The sequence below is a fragment of the Grampus griseus genome (genome assembly GCF_964374135.1).
Source record: "Grampus griseus genome assembly, chromosome: 4".
Taxonomy (NCBI): Eukaryota; Metazoa; Chordata; class Mammalia; order Artiodactyla; family Delphinidae; genus Grampus; species Grampus griseus.
In genome coordinates, this window is record NC_138997.1 from 58,563,904 (window position 1) to 58,586,248 (window position 22,345).

At 36.5% G+C, this 22,345-nt stretch overlaps 1 protein-coding gene across 1 annotated transcript in view; it reads left to right on the forward strand.

The window, feature by feature from the left end:
* Positions 1–2,475: 2,475 nt before the first annotated feature.
* Positions 2,476–22,345, forward strand: part of TMPRSS11A (transmembrane serine protease 11A) — a gene marked incomplete at both ends in the record, with an annotated part of 30,626 nt that continues 10,756 nt past the window's right edge. The window contains 6 exons of the mRNA XM_082654015.1: positions 2,476–2,567; positions 2,615–2,733; positions 4,757–4,875; positions 15,147–15,218; positions 17,177–17,244; positions 19,208–19,368. Of these exons, the coding sequence (XP_082510141.1) occupies positions 2,476–2,567; positions 2,615–2,733; positions 4,757–4,875; positions 15,147–15,218; positions 17,177–17,244; positions 19,208–19,368 (631 nt within the window). The remainder of the gene's footprint in view (positions 2,568–2,614; positions 2,734–4,756; positions 4,876–15,146; positions 15,219–17,176; positions 17,245–19,207; positions 19,369–22,345) is intronic.

A 22,345-nucleotide genomic window follows, 5' to 3' on the forward strand; every position in this document is an offset into this window, starting at 1 on the left:
TCCTCTCCCTGGGATACGACCTCAGAAGCCCAAGCCTCAGCTCCAGCCCCGCCCGCCCCGGCGGGTGAGCTGACAAGCCTCTCAGGCTGGTGAGTGCTGGTCGGCACCGGTCCTCTGTGCGGGAATCTGTCCGCTTTGCCCTCCGCACCCCTGTTGCTGCACTCTCCTCCGCGGCTTCGAAGCTTCCCCCTCCACCACCCGCAGTCTCTGCCCACGAAGGGGCTTCTAGTGTGTGGAAACCTTTCCTCCTTCACAGCTCCCTCCCACTGATGCAGGTCCCGTCCCTATTCTTTGTCTCTGTTTTTTCTTTTTTCTTTTGCCCTACCCAGGTACATAGGGAGTTTCTTGCCTTTTGGGAGGTCTGAGGCCTTCTGCCAGCGTTCAGTAGGTGTTTTGTAGGAGTTGTTCCATGTGTAGATGTATTTCTGATGTATTTGTGGGGAGGAATGTGATCTCCGAGTCTTAATCTTCCGCCATCTTGAAGCTCCTCCTGTTTGTTGTTTTTATGTTCTGGAACCTTAGGTCTTGTCCATCCAAAACTGCCTTTCGACAGCCAGTTGTCTAGATTCTTTTAAATCAGTCAATGTGCATTGTCAGTATTTTCCATACACAACAAAATTCAGGTCTCTCAAGTTTTACTAGTGGTAAGTTGTTACACAGCAAGCAACAGAAGATTAATACACCAGTGTTTGTTTTATGGGTGCAGGTAAAGCAGGAAAAGAATGCTTGAGCATCTCTACCTACAAACAGGCTAGATTCCAAAGGGTTTACTATGTATATTTCCTTTCAAATCTGAAGTGATATTATGCAAATCACTAATAGGACCTCTCCAGAATGGGAGGTTGAGGATGCATATTTGCTTTCATGCATTGCTTGTTCACATTCATAAAAGTTGATATTATGTTGAAAGTTTATTCATATAGGATTAAGTAGTTTATTGGCTAAATGTATTACTTATGCCAAAACTATTACCTTCTTAACTATTTAGGTCCAAACAGTTTATATCTTTCATGCTGGCATTTATGTATAAAAGTATTTTACATTAAAAAAAATTCCTGTAAATCAATCAATATTTATTAAAAGTCTACTTAGAGTAAATCAATGCACTAAATATTGTGAAACATGAAAAATACCTCTGCCCCCAAAGAATTAGCTTTTCAATACACACACAAAAAGATAAATTCTAATGAAAGAGATAAATTAAGTTGACTACAATGGCAAGTTGCAGAGAAGGAGCACTAGAAAATGCGTTAGATGACCTGGGTCCTTTTAAGTCTCCTGGCTCTAATAAATAAGACATCTTCTCTCTCAGCCTCTGTTGTTTCATATGTAAGGTTGGTATAATACCTGCCTGATTCTCATGGATTTATAAAATTCCTACTCTGTACCAGGCACCTTATTAGGTCTTAATAATTAAAAGATGAACATGACTAGTTTAACCCATTGAGTTCACTGTTACGTATAGGTTAATATACTTGAAAATAAACAGTTACTACAATGTGATTATCGCTATTGTTGAGCATAACTAGAGGAAGAGCAAAGAGTTACCTTTTTTCTCCTAAACTGTGGAAATTTCCTCTAATCCAGAGGTGATGCAATATAAAGTATATAGCATCACTTTTGAAGTATTTTTGCCAAATTAATTTAAATCTAATCAAACCTTTAGATCTAAATTTAAGCTTATAAGAAATGAGGGGGATAGAACAAGTTAAATGAGATCACAAGAAAGCATTCAGACAAGTCCAGAAGGTGGACATTCTAAAGAAAAACTGGCTTGATCTCTTCAACAAGTCAATGCCATTAAAAATTAAAAAGCAAGCTGGACTCTTTTATGTTAAAAAAGACTTAAAAGACATAACAACCAAGGTACTATGAGGTCCTTGATTTGTACAATCCATCTGTAAATAGGGACAATAAAGGAAATCTGAAGATGGATTTTGTTTAGAAGATAAAAAGATTAGAGAAATACTGTTAATTTTTTAAGAGTGTTACGGTATTGTGGTTATATTGTAAATATCCTAATTGCTTATAATAATGATTTGGTAAAAACTCATGAAGTCCTATTTTACATTAAAATACAGCAGAAAATAATGAATGAAGCCATTATAGTAAAAATGTTAACTGACAAAATGATGTGATGAATATAGGGGTGTTCTACTATACCATTCTTTCTAAATTTCTGTGTCTGAAAAGTTTCATAATAGTTAAAAATGAAAGATAAAGAATAAATGAGAATATATTTGAAATCACTTTGTAAACTTTAAAAGGATAAAAGAGATTTTTTTTTTTAAAGAAATTGTTGGAGAAAGAAGGAATGGTTTTTTTCAAGCATATGTGCTACTTTGGACCACACTGCTAAGAGAAGTCAGGAATGGCCACCACAGAGATCCACCCAATGCCTCTAGAAATAGAAACCAGGAGGAATAGCATGGATTCCCAGATACTGATCTTTTTAATACCCCCCTTCATGCCTAGATGACCTTGACCAAAATTGAAGACAAATGTCTTCTTGCTGGGAAAGGTGGGCTAAAGCAACGTGCACTTATCCAAGAAGCAGCAGAAAGCCTGTAACCGTTACAACATGAGAGTAACTGGTGAGTTTTCCTTTTTGCAGATCGGTAGGATTTGGCACCCAAAGCAGAGGTTTGAAACCATGGATGATTGCCCTTATTGTGTTATTACTGACAGTGGTAACTATGGCCACTGGTCTTCTGGCTTACTTCTTAGTCTCTGGTAGGTAAAATTGTGGATTTTGCTCAGTTTGATTTCAGTTTTCTGTAAAGCTTCATTTGAATAAATGTAAATTTATTTCCATCCAAAAATAATGTACTTTCACTAGTAAATGTCCACATTTTGAATTTTTTAATTTATTCAGTCATTTCATCAACAAATAACTACTGAATGTTTAGTATGTCCAAGTACTTTTCAGGGCACTCAAGAAACAGCATTAAGCAAAGCAGATAAATTTCCCACCTCCTTGGAGCTCACAGTCTAGTATTCTTTTCAGAATCTATACAAAAGACCAAAATAGTAATTGTCTAAAATTTACTAGTAATCACAATAAACTCTAATCATTCATGTATATGCAAGTGAAAAATTATGATGAATTAGTTATTAAAATTGGCTCTTTTACTCAGCATTTTCTGCCCACTAACATTTCTAGGGAAAAAGAAAAGCACGTGTCCAATTAAATAATGAATTTTAAAATTATTGGTAAAGTATAAATATGATACAGTATTATTACTTTTCTTTTCTTTTTTTTTTTTTTTTTTTTTTTTTTTTTTTGCGGTACACAGGTCTCTCACTGCTGTGGCCTCTCCCGTTGCGGAGCACAGGCTCCTGACGAGCAGGCTCAGAGGCCATGGCTCACGGCCCTAGCCACTCCGCGGCATGTGGGATCTTCCCGGACCGGGGCACGAACCCGTGTCCCCTGCATCGGCAGGCAGACTCTCAACCACTGCGCCACCAGGGAAGCCCCTATTACTTATTTTTAGAGAAAAAATTTTACTCTTTCCAAAACAATATCGAGAGATTTTTCTATTGCCTGATATATTTATAATCCCACAAAAATTCATTGCAGAATTCTCTTTTTACATTGCATCACTCTGCAGAGTGCAAACCATTTACATTTTTCACAAATGTCCACAATGTCAATCTCACACAGATGTATGTGATAAGACAACTAGTACAGGGGACTTACCTGAATGGACTTATCTGTTGTCTCTTTCCTCAGACTTGATGGGGGAGTCCAGATTCTTTTAGGAGCTTTAAAGGGCTTAAGAACATAGTTCTGGGGCCCATATAACTACTCTATCTGTAGTTTACACCAATGGCAAAAGATTCTCGGGTCAGCTAATTTAATGTATAGAAGCCCCTTTTCTATGAGTAGAGGGTTCAATTACAAATGCACTATATAGATTAGTAATCGGTGGGACCAAAAAAGCACTATAGAGTCCAGAGATGTCCCTAGGAGACAGACCATCCTGAGGTCCTCTTTCTTTCCTAGATCCACAGCTTCCCAAGGAGAGATATGCTTCTGTGGTTGCTCCATTTTCTATCTTTAACTCTTTGTAGATTTCTTGCCCCACCAGGGCCATACTCCTAAGATTACCACACTCCTCCATTGCTGTTTTTTATAACCTTTCCTGAGAGATGAGCAGAAATCTGATTGATTCATCCCTTTTACACACTGTTCTCACCTCCCACCTCAGGCAGTTTTTTCCCTGCCTTTCTTTTCACACCTTTCTTAGTGTGCCTGGCTCTTCCATTAAAAACCAAAATTTACAAGAACACTTATTTACCTCTACTTCCAGTAGAGTACAAGGTGGTATACATTTCACCGCAGCAAGAAGCAATACAGTAATTAAATATTCCAGCTCTAGAGCCACACTTGTCTGGGTTTAAACTTGGAGAGGCTACTAACTAGCTGTATAGCACAGAGCAAGTTACTTAATGCCTCCTGCCTCACTTTCTTCATCTGTAAAATGAAGGTGATGCCAGTCTTAGAGAGCTTAGTGAGGGTCAAATGAATTAATACATATAAAGTGCCCAGAACAGAGCTTGGCACATAGTAGGCACTGAATAAATACCAGCTACTATTATTAACATATAACATTAATCATTATTTTTATTATATTTATTATTAAAGTCTCAGAGATATATTCAAGACTTCATATTAGCCCCATTATAGTTGGGCCTTAGATCCCAAAATCTACCCTCAAACCACTTAATTTCCTACTTTTTCTTTTCATCACAGGCCAGAAAATGGAGTATTATCATGGCACCTTTAAAATTTCAGATCTACGAGTCAGAAGTAATTCTGGACAAAGCAGCCCATACCAGCTTAAGGACTTACAGGAGATGACTGAAAACTTGGTAAGTCAGATAAAATTGTTTCTATCATAAAATATTGCAGGAGGAAGGGATTTTGTGAATCATTTTCTCCACTATTTCTTAAAACATGATTTTCAGACAATTTGCATCAGAATCATCTTGCAGATTCCCAGGTCCCACTCCAGATCTTCTGAATCAGTGTCTGATGGGGTGGGTGGGTAGGGAGAGAGGAGTAAGGGAATCTGCATTCTAGCAGATTGGTGATTCTGATAAACCACTTTTTAAACCACCTCATTTAAAAGTGAGAGAACGGAAGCCAAGGTATCCCAGCCCTTCGCTCCCCCATTCCACCACGATACCACCCAACTGAAAAGCTTAAACATACCAGAAGTGGTTATTGGTAAAACCACATGCTTTTTTTGTTAGACCACATTTTAGGACTTAAAATATTTTTTAAATACATGAAAAAAGGAAAGAGGATTATAAATGTTCATTTTATCTCAAAAACACACTAATTAAGATAAAATACCCAGACCTATTGTGCAATATTCAAATGAACTGCTAACGATTTTGTTAAAACTGAAATACAAGACTGTCCCCACCCCCACCCCCCCTAAAAAGTAAACTCAGTTGCATAACAGCTCTGCTCACGATGTGTGTGAACCCTCACTCAAAAACTAAGGTCAAGTTAACTGCCTTGACAAAGAAGCACAGAGCATAAAATTATCTTAAAAGGGTGGAAATGTCAGGTGTTGGTTTGTTTTAGTCAAAGAATCATTTTTTACTCAAAACATTTCCTTTCTTTCTCAAACCATTTTCATTTTTTCATGCCACTATTTGATCTTTGTCCACATGCATACCCAGTTGCAACATATTCACAGTCACATCACAAATGGAGTTTTTAATCTATATTTTCAATTCTCATTAAATTATGCAATTTTTTTTATTTTGCAGTCTCATCTCCCCAGATCAATAATTACATTTATAGATTGATATATATCCTCCATTCTTTTATATTCAGAGCACCTTAGAAAATAGCATTTGTGATCATTTCTTGAGGAATGCCAGAAAAAACTTGGATACATACCCTAGTACCTCTTTTATTCCTCTGACCCTGAGTGACTCCACATAACCTCCTCAATGTTAAAATATTAATAATAAATTAATTATTTATTAATTTAAAAATTAATAAATTAATTAATCTTAGTTTAAAAGATATACAATTTCTTTGACTGTTGAAAAAATATTTATAATTTAACAGGAAAGTTTAAAATTTGTTTTCTTTATGTTTTACAGCCAATATTGTTGGCATTGTTTTAGGCTAACTAAGACATTGTTTCTACTGAAGTAAATGGACAGGAATGAAGTAGGTCTTTTTTAAAAAAGTGAAAGAAATTCACTTATAGAGGTCTGTGTTTGAAGGTGAACTTTGAAGCTTCACTAAAGCACACGTTTTTAGGTGTGAAAGAACCTCAGGTACAAAGGCTGAGTTACGTGATGAAACATTATCATCATAAGGACCTACAAGGTCTTCCTCTAGTTGTCATTATTTATTTCTTCTCTTTTATTTTCATACCACACTCTCATTCTCCTCCCCCTGCAGACAACCATACTGTATTTCACATGTATTCTTTTATTAGTATTCATTCTTGCAAAAATGCATTTTCTTGTTTTGTGCAGAGCACATGGCTTTAATTTATTCTTTGTGTTATAAATCCCTTGTTTTAGTTAGTTTGGGCTGCTATAAAAATGTACCATAGTTTGAGTGGCTTATAAACAACAGAAATTTATTTCTCATAGTAATGGAGGCTGGAAGTCTGAAACCATGACACTAACATGGTCAGGTTCTGGCAAGAACCCTCTTTCTTGTTGCAGACTTCAGACTTCTTGGTGTATCCTTACATGGTGCAGAGCAGGGAGCTAAAGAGCTCTCTGGGGTCTCTTTTCTAAAGTACTAATCCCATTCATGACCTAATCACCTCCCAAAGGCTGCACCTCTTCATATATGGCCTTCATTATGTTAAAGCAGGTTCCCTCAATGCCCACTTTCTGGAGGGTTTGTAACATAAATCAGTGTTGGATTTTGTCAAAAGCTTTTTCTGCATCTATTGAGATGATCATATGGTTTTTATTCTTCAGTTTGTTAATGTGGTGTATCACACTGACTGATTTGCAGATACTGAAAAATTCTTGCATCCCTGGGAAAAACCCCACTTGATCTTGGGGTATGACCCCTTCAATGTATTGTTGGATTCAGTTTGCTAGTATTTCGTTGAGGATCTTTGCATCTATATTCATCAGTGATATTGACCTGTAATTTTCTTTTTTTGTGGTATCTTTGTCTGGTTTTGGTATCAGGGTGATGCTGGCCTCACAGAATGATTTTGGGAGTGTTCCTTCCTCTGCAATTTTTTTGGAAGAGTTTCAGAAGGATAGGTGTTAACTCTTCTATAAATGTTTGATAGAATTTGCCTGTGAAGCCATCTAGTCCTGGACTTTTGTTTGCTGGGAGTTTTTTAATCAGTTTCAATTTCAGTACTGGTGATTGGTCTGTTCATATGTTCTATTTCTTCCTGGTTCAGTCTTGGGAGATTGTACCTTTCTAAGAATTTGTCCATTTCTTCTAGGTGTTTATTTTATCGGTATATAGTTGCTTGTAGTAGTCTCTTAAGATCTTTTGTATTTCTGTGGTGTCCATTGTCTAATAACTTTCTCCTTTTCCAGTTCTAATTTTATTGATTTGAGCCCTCTCCCTCTTTTTATTGATGAGTCTAGCTGAAGGTTTATCAATTTTGTTTATCTTTTCAAAGAACTAGTTTTTAGTTTCATTGATCTATTTTCTTCATCTCTATTTCATTTATTTCTGCTCTGACTTTTATGATTTCTAGATAGGAACAGTTTGTTGGTAGTAGACATTGCACTTATCCATTCCATCTTTTATTAATTTGGACCATATTGCCCTTCATAAAACAAAAATCCATAATTTTAAAGTAATCATACTTATCAGTTTTCTCAGCCTTATGGTTGTTTTTAAAGATTTTTTTAAAAAGTTATTTCCTCTTTTAAGTTATAAAATTAGTTTACTGTATTTTCTTCTATTAAACTATTAAACTTCTACCTTCTACAGAAGGTTTTTAATGCATCTGAAGTCCACCTTTGAATGTGATATTAAGTAGGAACCCAGGTAGTGATCCAGTTTTCCCAATGTAACTAACTAAACAATCTGTCTCACCAATATATGGTATGATTATTCAGCTTATGACACTTCTTAGCCCCTGAGTCTTACAGAAAAAAAACGATGATCCTCATCTCTTCAAACTGCTTCCCATCTCCTTGGAGAGATGATAGTAACACACATGAAACTGAACAGCATGACATGATATGGTTAAGGACTAAACTATATGTTGAGGACTATAAGTGCAGAAGAACTTCAAAGAAAAGGAAGATCAACTAGGGTTCACGTGGTCAGGAAAGGCTGTGTATTATTTTAGCCCTGTTTAAGTGAGACAATGTCCCTTTCCCTCCAATCCCCACCAATTTACCTTCAGGAGAATTACAGGAAGTGTTCATGCCTCATCCTGAGCCACTCCTTTTTATTGTTGCTAAATCCCAATGAGTGAAACCAGATTCTTCTCTCTGACCTATGTGTGTGCTAATTAGACAGCCACGAAATACAGGTTGTAGGTCCTGTTCTTCCTCATAACTGGGGATTCACTGATTTGAATGGAAACAGAGATGCAAATATAAAATGAGTTCATGCTCAGATACTGCTAAAACCCATTCAAGTTCCTTGAGATAGCAGCACAGACATATCTCATCTTTCATACCATTCTTCAGAGAATACTCCAGTAACCAGACACCATGATATTCCTAAATAGGTAGGTCATTTTTATTATTATTATAAGTTTGAGTAGGATCACTGACTGAGCGAGCACTTCATTTGAAGAAATATATTTCAGAAATATTTTTAAAGTATAGGATCATTACAAATGTGAAAGTTAAAAACTTGTAACACTATAGCAATAACACTAGTTAACATATACTAAATGCCAAGCACTCAATTAGCTTAGCACATTAAGCACTGTATCTGTATTATTTTAGTTAATCCTCAAAAACAAACTTATGAGGTAAGTATAATTATTATCACAATTTTACAAATTGAAAAATCAAGGTACACAAAAGTTAATTTACCCAAGATCATTCAGCTAGTAAACGATATAGTTAGGGTTTTAGATTACATTTTCTTAATACATTTTCGTCATCCATAAGAATCATCTGTGTGATTTTACTTCCCATCTACCATCCCACAAAACACCAGAAATCAAGTAATTATCCCTGGTACATTATTCTCTTTCAGTTACAGTTGACCCTTGAACAACATGGGTTTGAACTGTGCAGGTTCACTTACATGCAGTCTTTTCAATAAATACGTGCTATAAATAAATAAACAAATATGTGCTACAGTACTACATGATTGGTGGTTGGTTGAATTTACAGATGCAGAACCAGGGATACAGAGAGCCAACTATGAAGTTATATGCAGATTTCTGACCCAACCCCCCACATGGTTCAATGGTCATTGAATACTGTATAGTATTAGCATGTGCCAGTAACCACCATCTGAATTAACAATGGCATCAGTTAGGAATTTTCTTAGTGTTGTCTCCAAAAAAACTCACTTCTCCTGTGCCCAAAGCAGTCCTAAATTTTATCTTCTTTGTGCCCAGGAACACCAGAAACAGTGCCTGAAATGATCCTCAAACTATCCTTTGGACTATGTGTCTAGAGTTGTAGAGACAAAGAACTTGGAAACAGAAGTGATGTAAGGAGATAATATAGTTTAGGAACACTCTCTAAAGGAACTTGAAGACACCAATGAGAGACTTGGCTCTCTGAAGCAGGAAGCTCTTCTCTTGAGAAAAGGCAACCGGGTCAAGGTAAACAACTTAGCAAAGGTATTAGACTACCTAAAGTTTGGAGCTGCATAATGTAAGAGAAGTAAGAGGCCCAATGTCTGGTGTAGGCCTATGGTCCTATGCTCAGAGAAGAGATGAATTTGAAAGCTTATTTGAAAGCTTAGAAAAGAAAATAAGTAGCAATTATTTAAAAAAACAAAAAAAAACCTTTGTGTTCAGAGGTTAGAAAAATTGGGTGTAGAATGTGACTGAGTTCTTACTTGGGAGCTCAAACTCACGTTCATTTCATAACTGAAGATTAGGTATGACTAAAAGAGGAAAATGTGTATCACAACCTCTGCCTTCAACGTGTTAAATTTGAATACTGAAAGAAAAAGCTAACTGTTGTATATTTCACGTCTAATCTTCAATATAACACTGCAAAGGAGGCATTGTTATTCACACTTTATAGATAGATAAGAGAACTAAGCCTCTGAAGATAAGGTCCACAGTTGGTAAATCAAGGAGGGGAGATTTGAAGCCATATAGGTTAACTCCAACAGGTGCCATCTCCACTAAATTATTCTATTTGTCAGGAAGGGACTAAGCTTTAATAGGAAGTTCAGTTCTACATCAATTCTCCCATTTAATTTTTAAATCCATAAAGATTATAAATTTATATGCTCTGTCAGACCACTTTTACTTAGCCAACACATTGGGATTACATTACTAATTATATAAAGATGTCTTCATTCTTAGTTTCTTCATTTCCTTGTATCAATTTTTTCAGCTTTATTAAAATATAATTGACATATAACATTGTGTAATTTTAAGGTGTAAAATGTAATGATATGATACATTTATGTTGCAAAATGGTTACCACTATAACACCTCCATCATGTCACATAATTACCATTTTTTTTGTGTGGTGAGAACACAAGTTCTACTCTCTTAGCAACTTTCAAGTATATAACACAGTGTCATTAAGTATGATCATTACAATGTACATGGGATACCAGAACTTATTAATTTGCAACCAGAAGTTTGTACTCTTTGATCAATATTTCTCCATTTTTCCCATCCCCTAGCCTTAGTAAGTACCATTCTACTATCTGTTTCTATGAATTCTGCTTTTTAGATTCCACATAAAACTGGAATAAAGTATTTGTCTTTGTCTGACTTATTTCAGTTAGTGTAATGCCCTCAAAATCCATCCATGTTGGCAGAATTTCATTCTTTCTCCTGGCTGAGGAATATACAGCTGACCTTTGAACACTATGGGCTTGAATTGCAAGGGTCCACTTATATGCAGATTTTTTTTCATTAGTAAATACTGTAGGATTATATGATTTGACCCATGGTTGGTTGAATCCACAGATGCAGAACCATGAATACAGAGAACCATATGGGAACTGTGGATACAGAGGGATGTTATGCTATATGGGGATTTTCAACAGCACAGGGGGCAGCACCTCTAACCACGACATTGTTCAAGGGTCAACTGTATATATATGTATATACATATTCTTTATCCATTTATTTTTTGACAGACACTTAGGTTGTTTCCGTATCTTGCCTATTGTGGATAATACTGTGATGAACATGAGAGTGCAGATATCTCTCTTGAGATCCTGTTTTAATTTCCTTTGGATCTATACCCAGAAGTGGGATTGCTGGCTCAGATGGTAGTTTTAGTTTTTTGAGGACCCCCCCATGCTTTCTCCACAGTGGCTATGCCAATTTACATTCCCACCAACCGTGCACGAGGGCTCCTTTCACCAAAGTCTTGAAGTTTCATTGTTAAGATCTTTTACCTCCTTAGTTAAATTTACCCCAAAGTATTTTATTGTTTTTGATGCTATTATGAATCGCGTTGCTTTAGTTCTTCTTCAGATATATTGTTGTTATTGTATAGAAACACAACTAATTTATATACACTATGAATGTTGATTCTATATGTTTGATTTCTCTTGATATGTATGCAACTTTACTGAATTCATTGGTCAGTTCTAACAGTGTTTTGGTGGCATATTTATGATTTTCTATATATAAAATTATATCATCTGCAAATAAAGGCAATTTTACTTCTTCCTGTCTGATTTTAATGCCTTTTATTCTTTTTCTTGCCTGATTGCTCTAGCTAGAACTCCCAGTAACATGGTGAATAGGAGTGGTGAGAGTGGGCACCCTTCTTATCTTGTTCCTGATCTTAGAGGGAAAGATTTCAATCTTTTACTGTTGAGTTTTGGTGTAAGCTGTGCATTTGTCATATATGGAGTTTATCATGTTGAGGTATGTTCCTTCTACACGTGATTTGTTGAGTGTTTTTATCATGAAAGAACCTTGTTTTCTGTCAAATGCTTTTTCTGCATCTATTGAGATGGTCATATGACTTTTAGCTTTCATCCTATTGATGTGTTGTGTCACATTTATTGATTTGCATATGTCAAACCATCCTTGCATCCCAGAGATAAATCTCACTTGATCATGGTATATGATCCTTTTTTTTTTTTTTAACATCTTTATTGGGGTATAATTGCTTTACAATGGTGTGTTAGTTTCTGCTTTATAACAAAGTGAATCAGTCATACATAAACATATGTTCCCATATGTCTTCTCTGTTGCGTCTCCCTCCCTCCCACCCTCCCCATCCCACCCCTCCTATATGATCCTTTTAATGTGCTGTTGAATTTAGTTTGCTAATACACTGTTGAGAATTTTTGCTTCAGGAATATTGGTCTGAAGTTTTATTTTCTTGTAGTGTCCTTATCTGGCTTTGGTATAAAGGTAATGCTGGCCTCACAAAATAAGTTTGGGTGTGTTCCTTCTTCTTTGATTTTTTGGAAGAGTTTGAGAAGGACTGGCATTAATTCTCATTTAACTGTTTGGTAACATTCACCAGTGAAACCATCTGGTCCTGGGCTTTTCCTTTTGAGGAGGGTTTTGATTACTGATTTAATCTCCTTATTCATTATTGGTCTCAGATTTTCTGTTTCTTCATGATTCAGTCTTGGTAGGTTGTATTTTTCTAGGAATTTATCCATTTCTTCTAGATTATCCAATTTGTTGGTTTATAATTGTTCATAGTAGTTTCTTATGATCCTTTGTATTTTTGTGTTATAATGTCTATTCTTACATTTCTGATTCTGTTTGAGTCCTCTTTTTTCTTTTAGATAGTCTCACTAAAGTTTTGTCAATTTTGTTAATCTTTTCAAAAACACAGCTCTTAGTTTTGTTGATCTTTTCTATTGTTTTTCTGACTTTTATTTCATTTATTTCTTTTCTTATCTTTGTTATCTCTTTCCTTCTGCTAGCCTTGGTCTTAGTTTGTTCTTTTTCTAGTTCCTTGAGGGGTAAAGAGATCAAAAGACCAATAAGCATCAAAATCCTGTGAGCACCATCAGTGCTCAGGTTGGCCATGTTCTACATAGGCTTAGGATAATGATTCACAGCTGACTTCTTAAATCTTGGGTTTTGCCAAAAATCTGGATTTTAAATAGATAGAATAACAACTTTAAAGGATTGCAATAAGAACGATCAAGATTATGGTCTTTATTTTTAGAGGGCAAAGAATATAGGCTGCCTTTGGAGAGGGGTAACCATTACATGTTGCTTGTACATATCAATGGGTAGGAGTTCTTAATCCATAGGAATCAAATTACTGAAAATGTCAACAAGGAGAAAAAATTCCCCTCAAATACTTCATGTGCAGTTTTCTTTTTTCTCTAGGAGCACTGATCTCAATCTGATGTAAATCTCATTAAAAGCACTAATAAAATCTTCCTGATAAATGCAAGGCTTTCTGATAAACAAATTTTCACTTCCTTTTATTAATTCATTCAAAAAAGCATGCTGAATTCTTACATATTGTAGAGTATGAAAAGAAGAATGATTGTCCCTATCCATAAAAGGTTTGCAGTTTAGTAGAGGAGATAATATATTTTCATAAATAACTATATTAAGGAGTAGAAGATATAAGAGGAATAAGAACAATTAGGACAGGAAGAGGAAAGATTACTCTTTCCTCAAGGTTCAAGGAATAAACCCAAAGTAGGTCTTATCTGAAATAGACTTTGAAGGAGAGTTGTGATTCAGAAAAGCAGAGCCAGCAGAATCAGAGAGGGGACTACAGACCAAAGGAATAGCCTGAGAAGGGCAAGTACAGAGAGAAACAGGACATGCCTGAAAACAGCACTACCAAGCATGAAAGGTAATGGTGGTATTGATGGGGGTTGTGGGTGTGGGGATGAATGACAGATGGTGAGGCCCTTGAACATATGACTCTGTGACCAGAGACTCAAATGCAATTGTGCTCTAATCTCTATTTCTACCTTGAGTTCAGCCCTGGAGTAAAGCAACTTCAATTGAACCTTATTTAAGGTTAAAGGTGTGTTTTTTAAAAGCATCTCTTATACCATCCTTTGTGTGCCACTCTTATTATAACTAGGAGAAAGCAACAGGAATCTGAATTTTTTTTTTTTGGCATGTTTTGGCTCTAAACTTTTAGTTATCAGGCACTTATCTGGTGAGATGTTGGTAGAAACTGCCTTCATATTCCATTGGCCAGTCTTCAGTGGCATATCTCTCTGAAGTTAGTGGTCTCAGCTCTGAAACACCCCTATGTGAGTACAAAGACTGCTGTGAGAGGAGCAAGCTGGGAAGCATCTAAACTGAAAGGCGGGCTACATGTGTGAACAGAGGTAGTCTGGGAATGAGAGTTAAATTGCTGGGCCCGTCTGTTTGTTTGAATTGAAGGCCTCTCCCTAACTCTTCCATTAAACACCCAACTAACCTGCAGTTGCCCTCTTAGAACTTAGTGCAACTTCCAGCATTTCAAAATCATCAAATATAAAGAGGTACTACCTTGCAAGAAGGTCTTTTGTTCAACATGAGGGACTAACTCCAACTATAAGACTCTACAAATGGCTCCAAATGGGAGCAAGATAGATTTATAAATCACTAACTCTATTAAGATATGTAAATAATAAACTTAGAACAACTTGGCACACAGCTTAAAAAAAGTGTCCTTTGAAACTTCTGAGAATTTAGAATTAGAATGCCAAAGTGCTGGCAGAATGTTTCTGATGAAATAGGCCTTAATCTGCCAGGGAAACATTTTTGGGTGGGGTCTCTAGAAAGCTAGTTCTTACATAAACTCCATTCAGCAATAAAGTTTACGTTCATGTTTTCTCTGATTTCCCTGTTTTAAATTCCTTTAGTGTAGGAATGCTGTTAGCTAGTCTCTGTGCCCCAGCATCTTTTAGGATAACATAAAGATCCTGGGCTTCACCCCAGACCCAACCAATGAGGCTTTATAGGGACACGGTCCTGGAATTTGAATTATAGAGAAGAGAATTCTATATTTCTGTGATTACCAAAGTTACTTCTACCTAGATTCTTCTTATGTTATTCTTTCAGCTCCTATCTTCCCAGACACCTGAACTATTCAAAGATGGAATGGATGCTGGGGCTAGATATTCTTCTCAGGAGGTATTTTGCCAGATGAATGATGTCATCCAGAGTCAAAAACTTAATCCAGTACCTTCACCAACAAGTCACAAACAGCCAAGGGATCTATTGCGGGTAGAATTTCAGAGGATAATTACAAACCAAACTTCTTTAGATACCCAAACACTATTTACTTTTTTTTCCTTTTAATACTGGTCATTTTTCTCCCCTTTGTTTTGGTTAGTCTTTTCTTTTCTTTTGGATTTCCCCCAGATACTGAGTAATAGGACTGGCTGTGTATGTCGGAAGAGAAATAATTAAAACAATTAGTGGTCTTGCAAAAACATAACTTACAAAATAATTTCATTTCTAACATATAAACCCCACATTTCTTCAGCCCATTTAAGCTTTTCTTATTTAAGTACAAGTAAATGTATATTCTGGATACAAGCAATTTCTCTATTTTCTAAATACTGTCTTTGATCTAAAGTTTAAAAATATATTACCAAATATATGTTTAAAAGTTTTATACTTTAAGTCAATCGACTGTTTATGTTATAACTTATTGTTGTATATTCTATGAAAGAAATTGAAGTAAAATGTACATCACATTTAACAAGGAGGTTGTGTGATTGATAAGAGATGGACCTAGAGACAGAAGACCTAGATTTAAGTCCCAGTTTACTAATCCACATGATGCTAGGGAAATTCACATGATGTCTCCGAGTGTCAGTTTCCTCTTCAAATGAAATAAGAATCAAAATAATTCTTATTTCATACAGTTATTATAAGGAGTAAGGGGGATATATATTTTGTTTCCCAATTAAGCTTTTTATGAATGCCTGATACTGCTAAGGAAGTCACAACTTGTTGCTTGATCTCTGAAACAGTCTTCTTTTTTATTTCCATTCTTTGGGTTTTTCAAAATGAGAGGTGGTTTTCTTGTCTCTTTCTTAAGGATTTAGGACATAATTTTTGTCCTAAATAGATGAGCACATTTGGCTCATCTACTATCAAATATGAAATGCAGTGCCTGCATTCAGATGACACTGTTGCCACCAGGTGGTCACTGGGGGATACTGCAAGCAAAAATCTAGGTGTGATAAGTCACAGCGTCATAATGTCTAGGCAGGCAATTAAAATTCTGTGCAAATGGACCCCAAACAGTAGTTTTTGTTCTCCTCCCCTGTTGACATAAACTGAGGAACACAACTTTGACCTAAACCTGTAAAACCACCTTACTCTTTCTTCCTTCCTGACCTACCCTAGGGCTCAGAATCAACAACAATTAGAAAATTTTTAGCTCTTTCCTAAATCTCTAATGCCTCTTCCCTGTACTTATAGCCAAAGACCTGCAGAGAAATCTGAGACCTGTGATGACAGAATGGGGGCTAACCTGATCCACCGGCAGTCTACTACCAAAATATACCCAGCATTTTATATGTGTTTAATCCTTACAACCCTATGAGTAGCATAGCAATATCTTTGTTTTAGAGGTTAGGATACTGAGGCTCAGCTTGGTTCAGCAACTTTTCCAAGGTCACCCAGTTCAAGAGCAGCAGGATAAGCAGGCTTCAAACCCAGCACTGAGCCACGGTTCTCTCCACCACTTCTCAAGGCCTCCCTCCATGTCCCATCTCTGCTCTGCAACTTTCTGCTTCACCTTCTGTGGAGTTTTAGGAAGATAACCTTTACCCCAGATACCTATGTCAGCACATTAGAGTCACCTGGGGAGATTTTTACAAATACAAATGCCTAGGTTCCATCCAGACAATTTATAACCAAAATTCTGGGAGAGGGGCCCCAGCATCTTAAGTCATTTTTTGTTTTTTAATTCTGCAAATGATTCTGTTGCACAGTTGGAATTGAGAACCACTGGTTTAAATCATGATATTACTCATGTTAAAACATTTTTCTATCGCTTTAACATTTAATCAGGGGTATATTCTTCTTATAAAATATCTTATTAACACATAGTTTCTCTCTTATTGTAATAACAGGTGGATGATACATTTATAGATTCGGCCTTGAACAAGCATTATATCAAGAACCAAGTAGTCAAACTGACGTATGTATGTTTGGGCAAAGGTGGATTCACATCCTGGAGTGACAAAGGGCAAAAGAGATAGGAACCCTCATATACTGTTGCCTCTATGAGCTTGGCTTTTGGCTAGGATTTCTTATAAATATTATTTCGACAACAGTCTCGAGATACAGGGCCGATCACCAGTTTGTAAACATAAAAACTAAGACTCTGGGAGCTTAAGTGATATGTTCAAAATTCCGCAAGTGACAGAACCAGGATTCAAATCCCATCAACTGATTATAAGGCCTGGGACTACCAGAAACCATAGCTTTGGGAAAACCCAGCAGCATGTCACTGAATGCACCAAGCTGTATTCTTTCAATACACATGTCATTTCAAAAGTATTAAGAAGGCAAAGTTGACTACAAAATGGGATCATAAGTCTTACCTGTAATGAAGCCCTAGTTAGAGGAGCCATGCCCAAACAAAAAGATGTTCCTGTTTTAATGAATTTCTGCTTGTTGTGGTGGAGAGGGAAGACTCCTGTCATTTGCAGAAATTGCTCAGAGGTTTCAATTGTGTTATTTGGAAAGCTCATAGCAGAACATATACGTAACAGATACAAACATATGGGCCTGTGTGACTCATCTTCTTAAAGAAAATGAATATAGTCAGACAGATCTATTTGAAGGAAATAATAATCGGTTTTCTCATCAATAGGCTAATGCTTTATTGGCAGACTTACTCCAAGTTCCTTATACCTTTATCGAGTAACTAGTGACCTCCAGAAGGATTTTACAATATATATTGGATAAATTTTATAATATTTAGGAGATAAAAAGCACGTATTTCCCAAAACTTTCTAGATTTCATGCCCTCCGTTTTTAAATTCTGACTTGCCATAGCATCCTAGCAAAATTATCATAGTCTTAAGAACTCCTTTGAATTTGTAGCCACTATCATTTTGTAAGCTTTTGTGTGGGTCCAGGGAAATCCCACTTGGTAAACAATGTTTTCCCTCTGATTTAAAAACAGGGAAAATTACTAGATTGTATATTTACCAATTTGACATAAAATTCTGTTTATTTATATCTTCACATTCCAAAGCCTAAAATGAACCACAATATATAAAATGCCTTTAAACTGATATGATTCCCTCTTTTTTTAAATCGAAGAATTCAGGAAAATAGGGCTTCAGTGGTTTTTAGAGCTTGGATCTTTTGAAATGTAAAAATAAAAGACATGGCAGATCAACACATAGGTTTCCATTTTTCTTAAAGTCCTTTAATTGTTTGGTTTTCCTACTTTAAGAGTATGGAAAAATTCAACCCCACAAGTGAAGGGGCTTGAACTTGTGTATATGAAAAAAGTTCAAGGAACTGGACATGTGTAATCTGGAGAAGACTCAGACACCAAGAATATCACTGTCTTCAAATATTTTATGTGGAAGAGGGAACTGATGTTTTATGTATGTCCCAATTGGTAGACCTAAGCCTATGGAATGTAAGCTTTAGGGAGACATATTTCAACTCCAAGTGAAGAGCTCTCTTAAAATCAGAGCTGACCAAAGAGAAATACCCTCTTTAGAGAAGTAAATCTTTTTAATTACTGTGCTGGGGTTAGATGACCACTTATCATGGAAGCTGTAGAGCTGATGAAGGTATCACACGAGGGACTGGCCAAAGACACCATTAAAGTTTTTTCCAATTCTCAGGGTTTATAATTTTGATGATAAAATTTTGGTGTCTGAGTCTAACTCAAATGCTATAGCAAGCCTTCAAATTAATGGGGAAAATTCACTCAGAACATAATGAAAACTTGAAGAGGGAACATATGAAATGATCTTGAGTCAGAAAGTGACATATATGAGTTATCAATGTGAGATGATTAGTTCTTGACACTTTCAACAACTGAGGCATAATTCAGGAGAAGACAATACAGAAAAGAGAGTTAGATAATACTGGATGTATTTTTTGAACAAGTACCTTTCTCTTGTGTGTCACAGTCCAGAGGAAGATGGTGTGACAGTAGATGTGATTATGGTGTTCCAGTTCCCCTCTGCTGAGTCAAGGGCAGTGAGAAAAAGGAAAATCCGTAGCATGTTATATAAGAAGATAAGTAACACCAGAGCTTTGTCAATAAATGCCTCGTCAGTTGAAGTTAATGGTAAGTAGGTGCCTTTCTATGTGATGTGAAGTTCTCTATTAAGTCCATTTTTTGTCTAATCATAAACTTATTTACCATTATTTCTATTCCAAATAATGGCTAGAATTCAGATGGAAAAAATTTCAAGTTAAAAAAGTGACTTTTAAAGGTTTTGTTATTCTCTGATGAAAGCATGTCTGAAGTTAGTTGTCAAGTGATTTTTTTCTGTAGTAATTGACTGGCACTCATCCAGAAATAAAATCAAACCTTTACCACTAACATAGTCAATCTGAGCCAGCCACTTCCTCCATGACTAAGCAGGTGAAAATACCAAGTGTTTAGCAAAAACTGTTTTTCTGTTTCTAAAACATAAACTCATTTGTTGCCTTTTAAAAATATGAATAGTTTCTGTAAACAGTGAAATCATGGAGTTTATGTTAACTTTTTTTCCTATGGGCATTTGAGAAAATGGTAAATCAATTTTGGAGCCACTAAAGCCTTCTTATAAGTAATGCTTTAAAAATCACTAAACTAAAAAAAAAAAAAAAAAATCACTAAACTAGAAAAGAAATCATAGGAACAAGAAGTAATCTTTATCAAGGCCCTTCTCTATATCCTTTACATGCAGCGTCTAGTTTCTATATTCTTATGAATTAGGCAAATTCACCTTTATAGATGTGAAAGAGGGGCAAAAAAGGCTAAGGACTCCAATAATTAAATGGAGCAAACATTCGGGACTTCCGTGGTGGTGCAGTGGTTAAGAATCCACCTGCCAATGCAGGAGACATGGGTTCGAGCCCTCGTCCGGGAAGGTCCCACATGCCGCAGAGCAACTAAGCCTGTGCACCACAACTACTGAGGCTGTTCTCTAGAGCTCTCAAGCCACAACTACTGAGCCCGCATGCCACAACTACTGAAGCCCGTGCACCTAGAGCCCGTGTTCAGCAACAAGAGAAGCCACTGCAATGAGAAGCCCGTGCACCACAACGAAGAGTAACCCCCACTCGCTGCAAATAGAGAAAGTCCGTGTGCAGCAACAAAGACCCAGTGCAGCCAAAAATAAATGAATAACTTTTTTAAAAAAAGGAGCAAACATTCAAATCTAGATTACTAATTTCTTGAGAGGCTTGTGAAAAAAGGGTGTGGTCAAACACATTTCAGAAATTCAGTCTATGATATTCACCTCTTGGAAATTCATCCCTTATATTAGCATACTAAAGACTCTGAGACCAGCTAGACAGAAACCTGTTTAACCCTGTACATTAAGCTGCTTCCACAAGCATCTATTTCTGGAAGACAAGTGCAGATTTCCCGTACAAATTCCAGGGGACACCAGAATTATGAGTCACAGAAGAGATTCAGAGTAAGTGTGATTAATATCAGATGTGAAACAGAAGGCCCTGCCCTTGCAAGGGTCTGGTTGACCCTTTAAGAGGAAACCTGACCAGTAAGTGAAAATCTGCAGGAATGGGATGGGCAGGAGTTTGCTGATGAGACAAAGAGTCAGCTAGTCAGGGAATAAACCTGGGGACCTCTCCCAACCCAGGAGGGAAGAACCTGTCAAGGGCTTAATCCTCCTTCTTTGTTTTCTTGTTTGTGGGGAAACAAATGAATCGAGGTTGTGAAATAGTGGAAGCTCTGATAAATTACATGATGTGTTCTATGTAATTTCCAACAACCAGTTAATCTGCCAGGAACTTAAAAGCCTGAACTATCTGAAACCAGAAATGAAGTATGAAATGGTCATCAGTTGTCTGGGCTCTTTGTTTCTTATAGGTTCAGTTTGTGACCTGCAGCTTATTTTAATGACTACAGTAGAGTAAAGGGCAGGATGTGCTGATGGAGAACCTGATTTGAGAGTTACCTAATTCTAACTCCACTGAGTCACTGCAGGAACACCCAAGTAATTGGCCCATGCCTTTGCCTCCATCTTCTCATCTATAAACTTGCAATGATAATGTTTGTTATTCCTGAAGTCACAGAAATACCATGAAGATACACAGGAAAATAGAATATGGAACATATAGGCCATAACCTCTTAGAAAGCCAGCAAATTGTGCATATGCGTTGGAAACCTGAAAGCATTAATGTGAGTAACTGGTGGTAGAAAAAGCTATAACCTTGAAGTTTTCCAAATTTCCAAATATAAAAAGAGCAGTGTTTACTAGTACTTAGGAAAGGCCCATTTAGTAGAAAGCTCAGTAGAATCCTCAAGGCAATTCTTACAGACAAAAACATTGCTCTCCAGCAAAACTTAATTTGGGGGACTTCAAATGAATGGAGAACCACAGAAATTCTAGACCAAGTCTAGAAACAACCCTGCAGCCCAAGATTTATCCATAATTTGTCAAGAATCTGTGTTTTGGCTTGACAAATAAGTGTGTGGTGTGGGTCTTTCACGTGATGTAATGTGTCAGAGCAAAATTAAAATCAGCTCCTTTGAATTGCAAACACCATGGCTGTGGAAGAGCGGCTCACTGCCTACCTGTTGTTGATGTGGGTTCCAGTTATCATCATGTTACTTGTAGCATGTACTGACCTGAATATGATTACTCCCAACTCAGAAGTGTGTTAGAGGGTCACTTTCAAAACTAAGGTGTTAATGTTTCTTTTCACTTCTAGACGTGGAAAGTAAAAGCATTTGGTCAAAACTGGAAATGTGAAACAGCTAGTTACTTGTGTATGGGTAGTTTAGTTCCAGGTGTAATCATTCTCTTTCCTTAAAAATTCAATTACACTCCCAACTATTACACTCACCCTGGTATCATTCCTGGAAAGGGGTGATTTGCATCTTGCTCAAACTAAGCTGAAGAAGTTTTAACTGAAGAAGTCTAACATTATACTATTTTCCATTTTAATTTATTACTAACATGTGACATATTAAAATACCTCTTTTTATTTCACTTCCCTTCATTGCACTTCAGAGATGTTGTGTTTTTATAAATTGAAGGTTTGTGGCAACGCTGTAGTGTCAGATAATTTTTAGCATGTTTTAGCA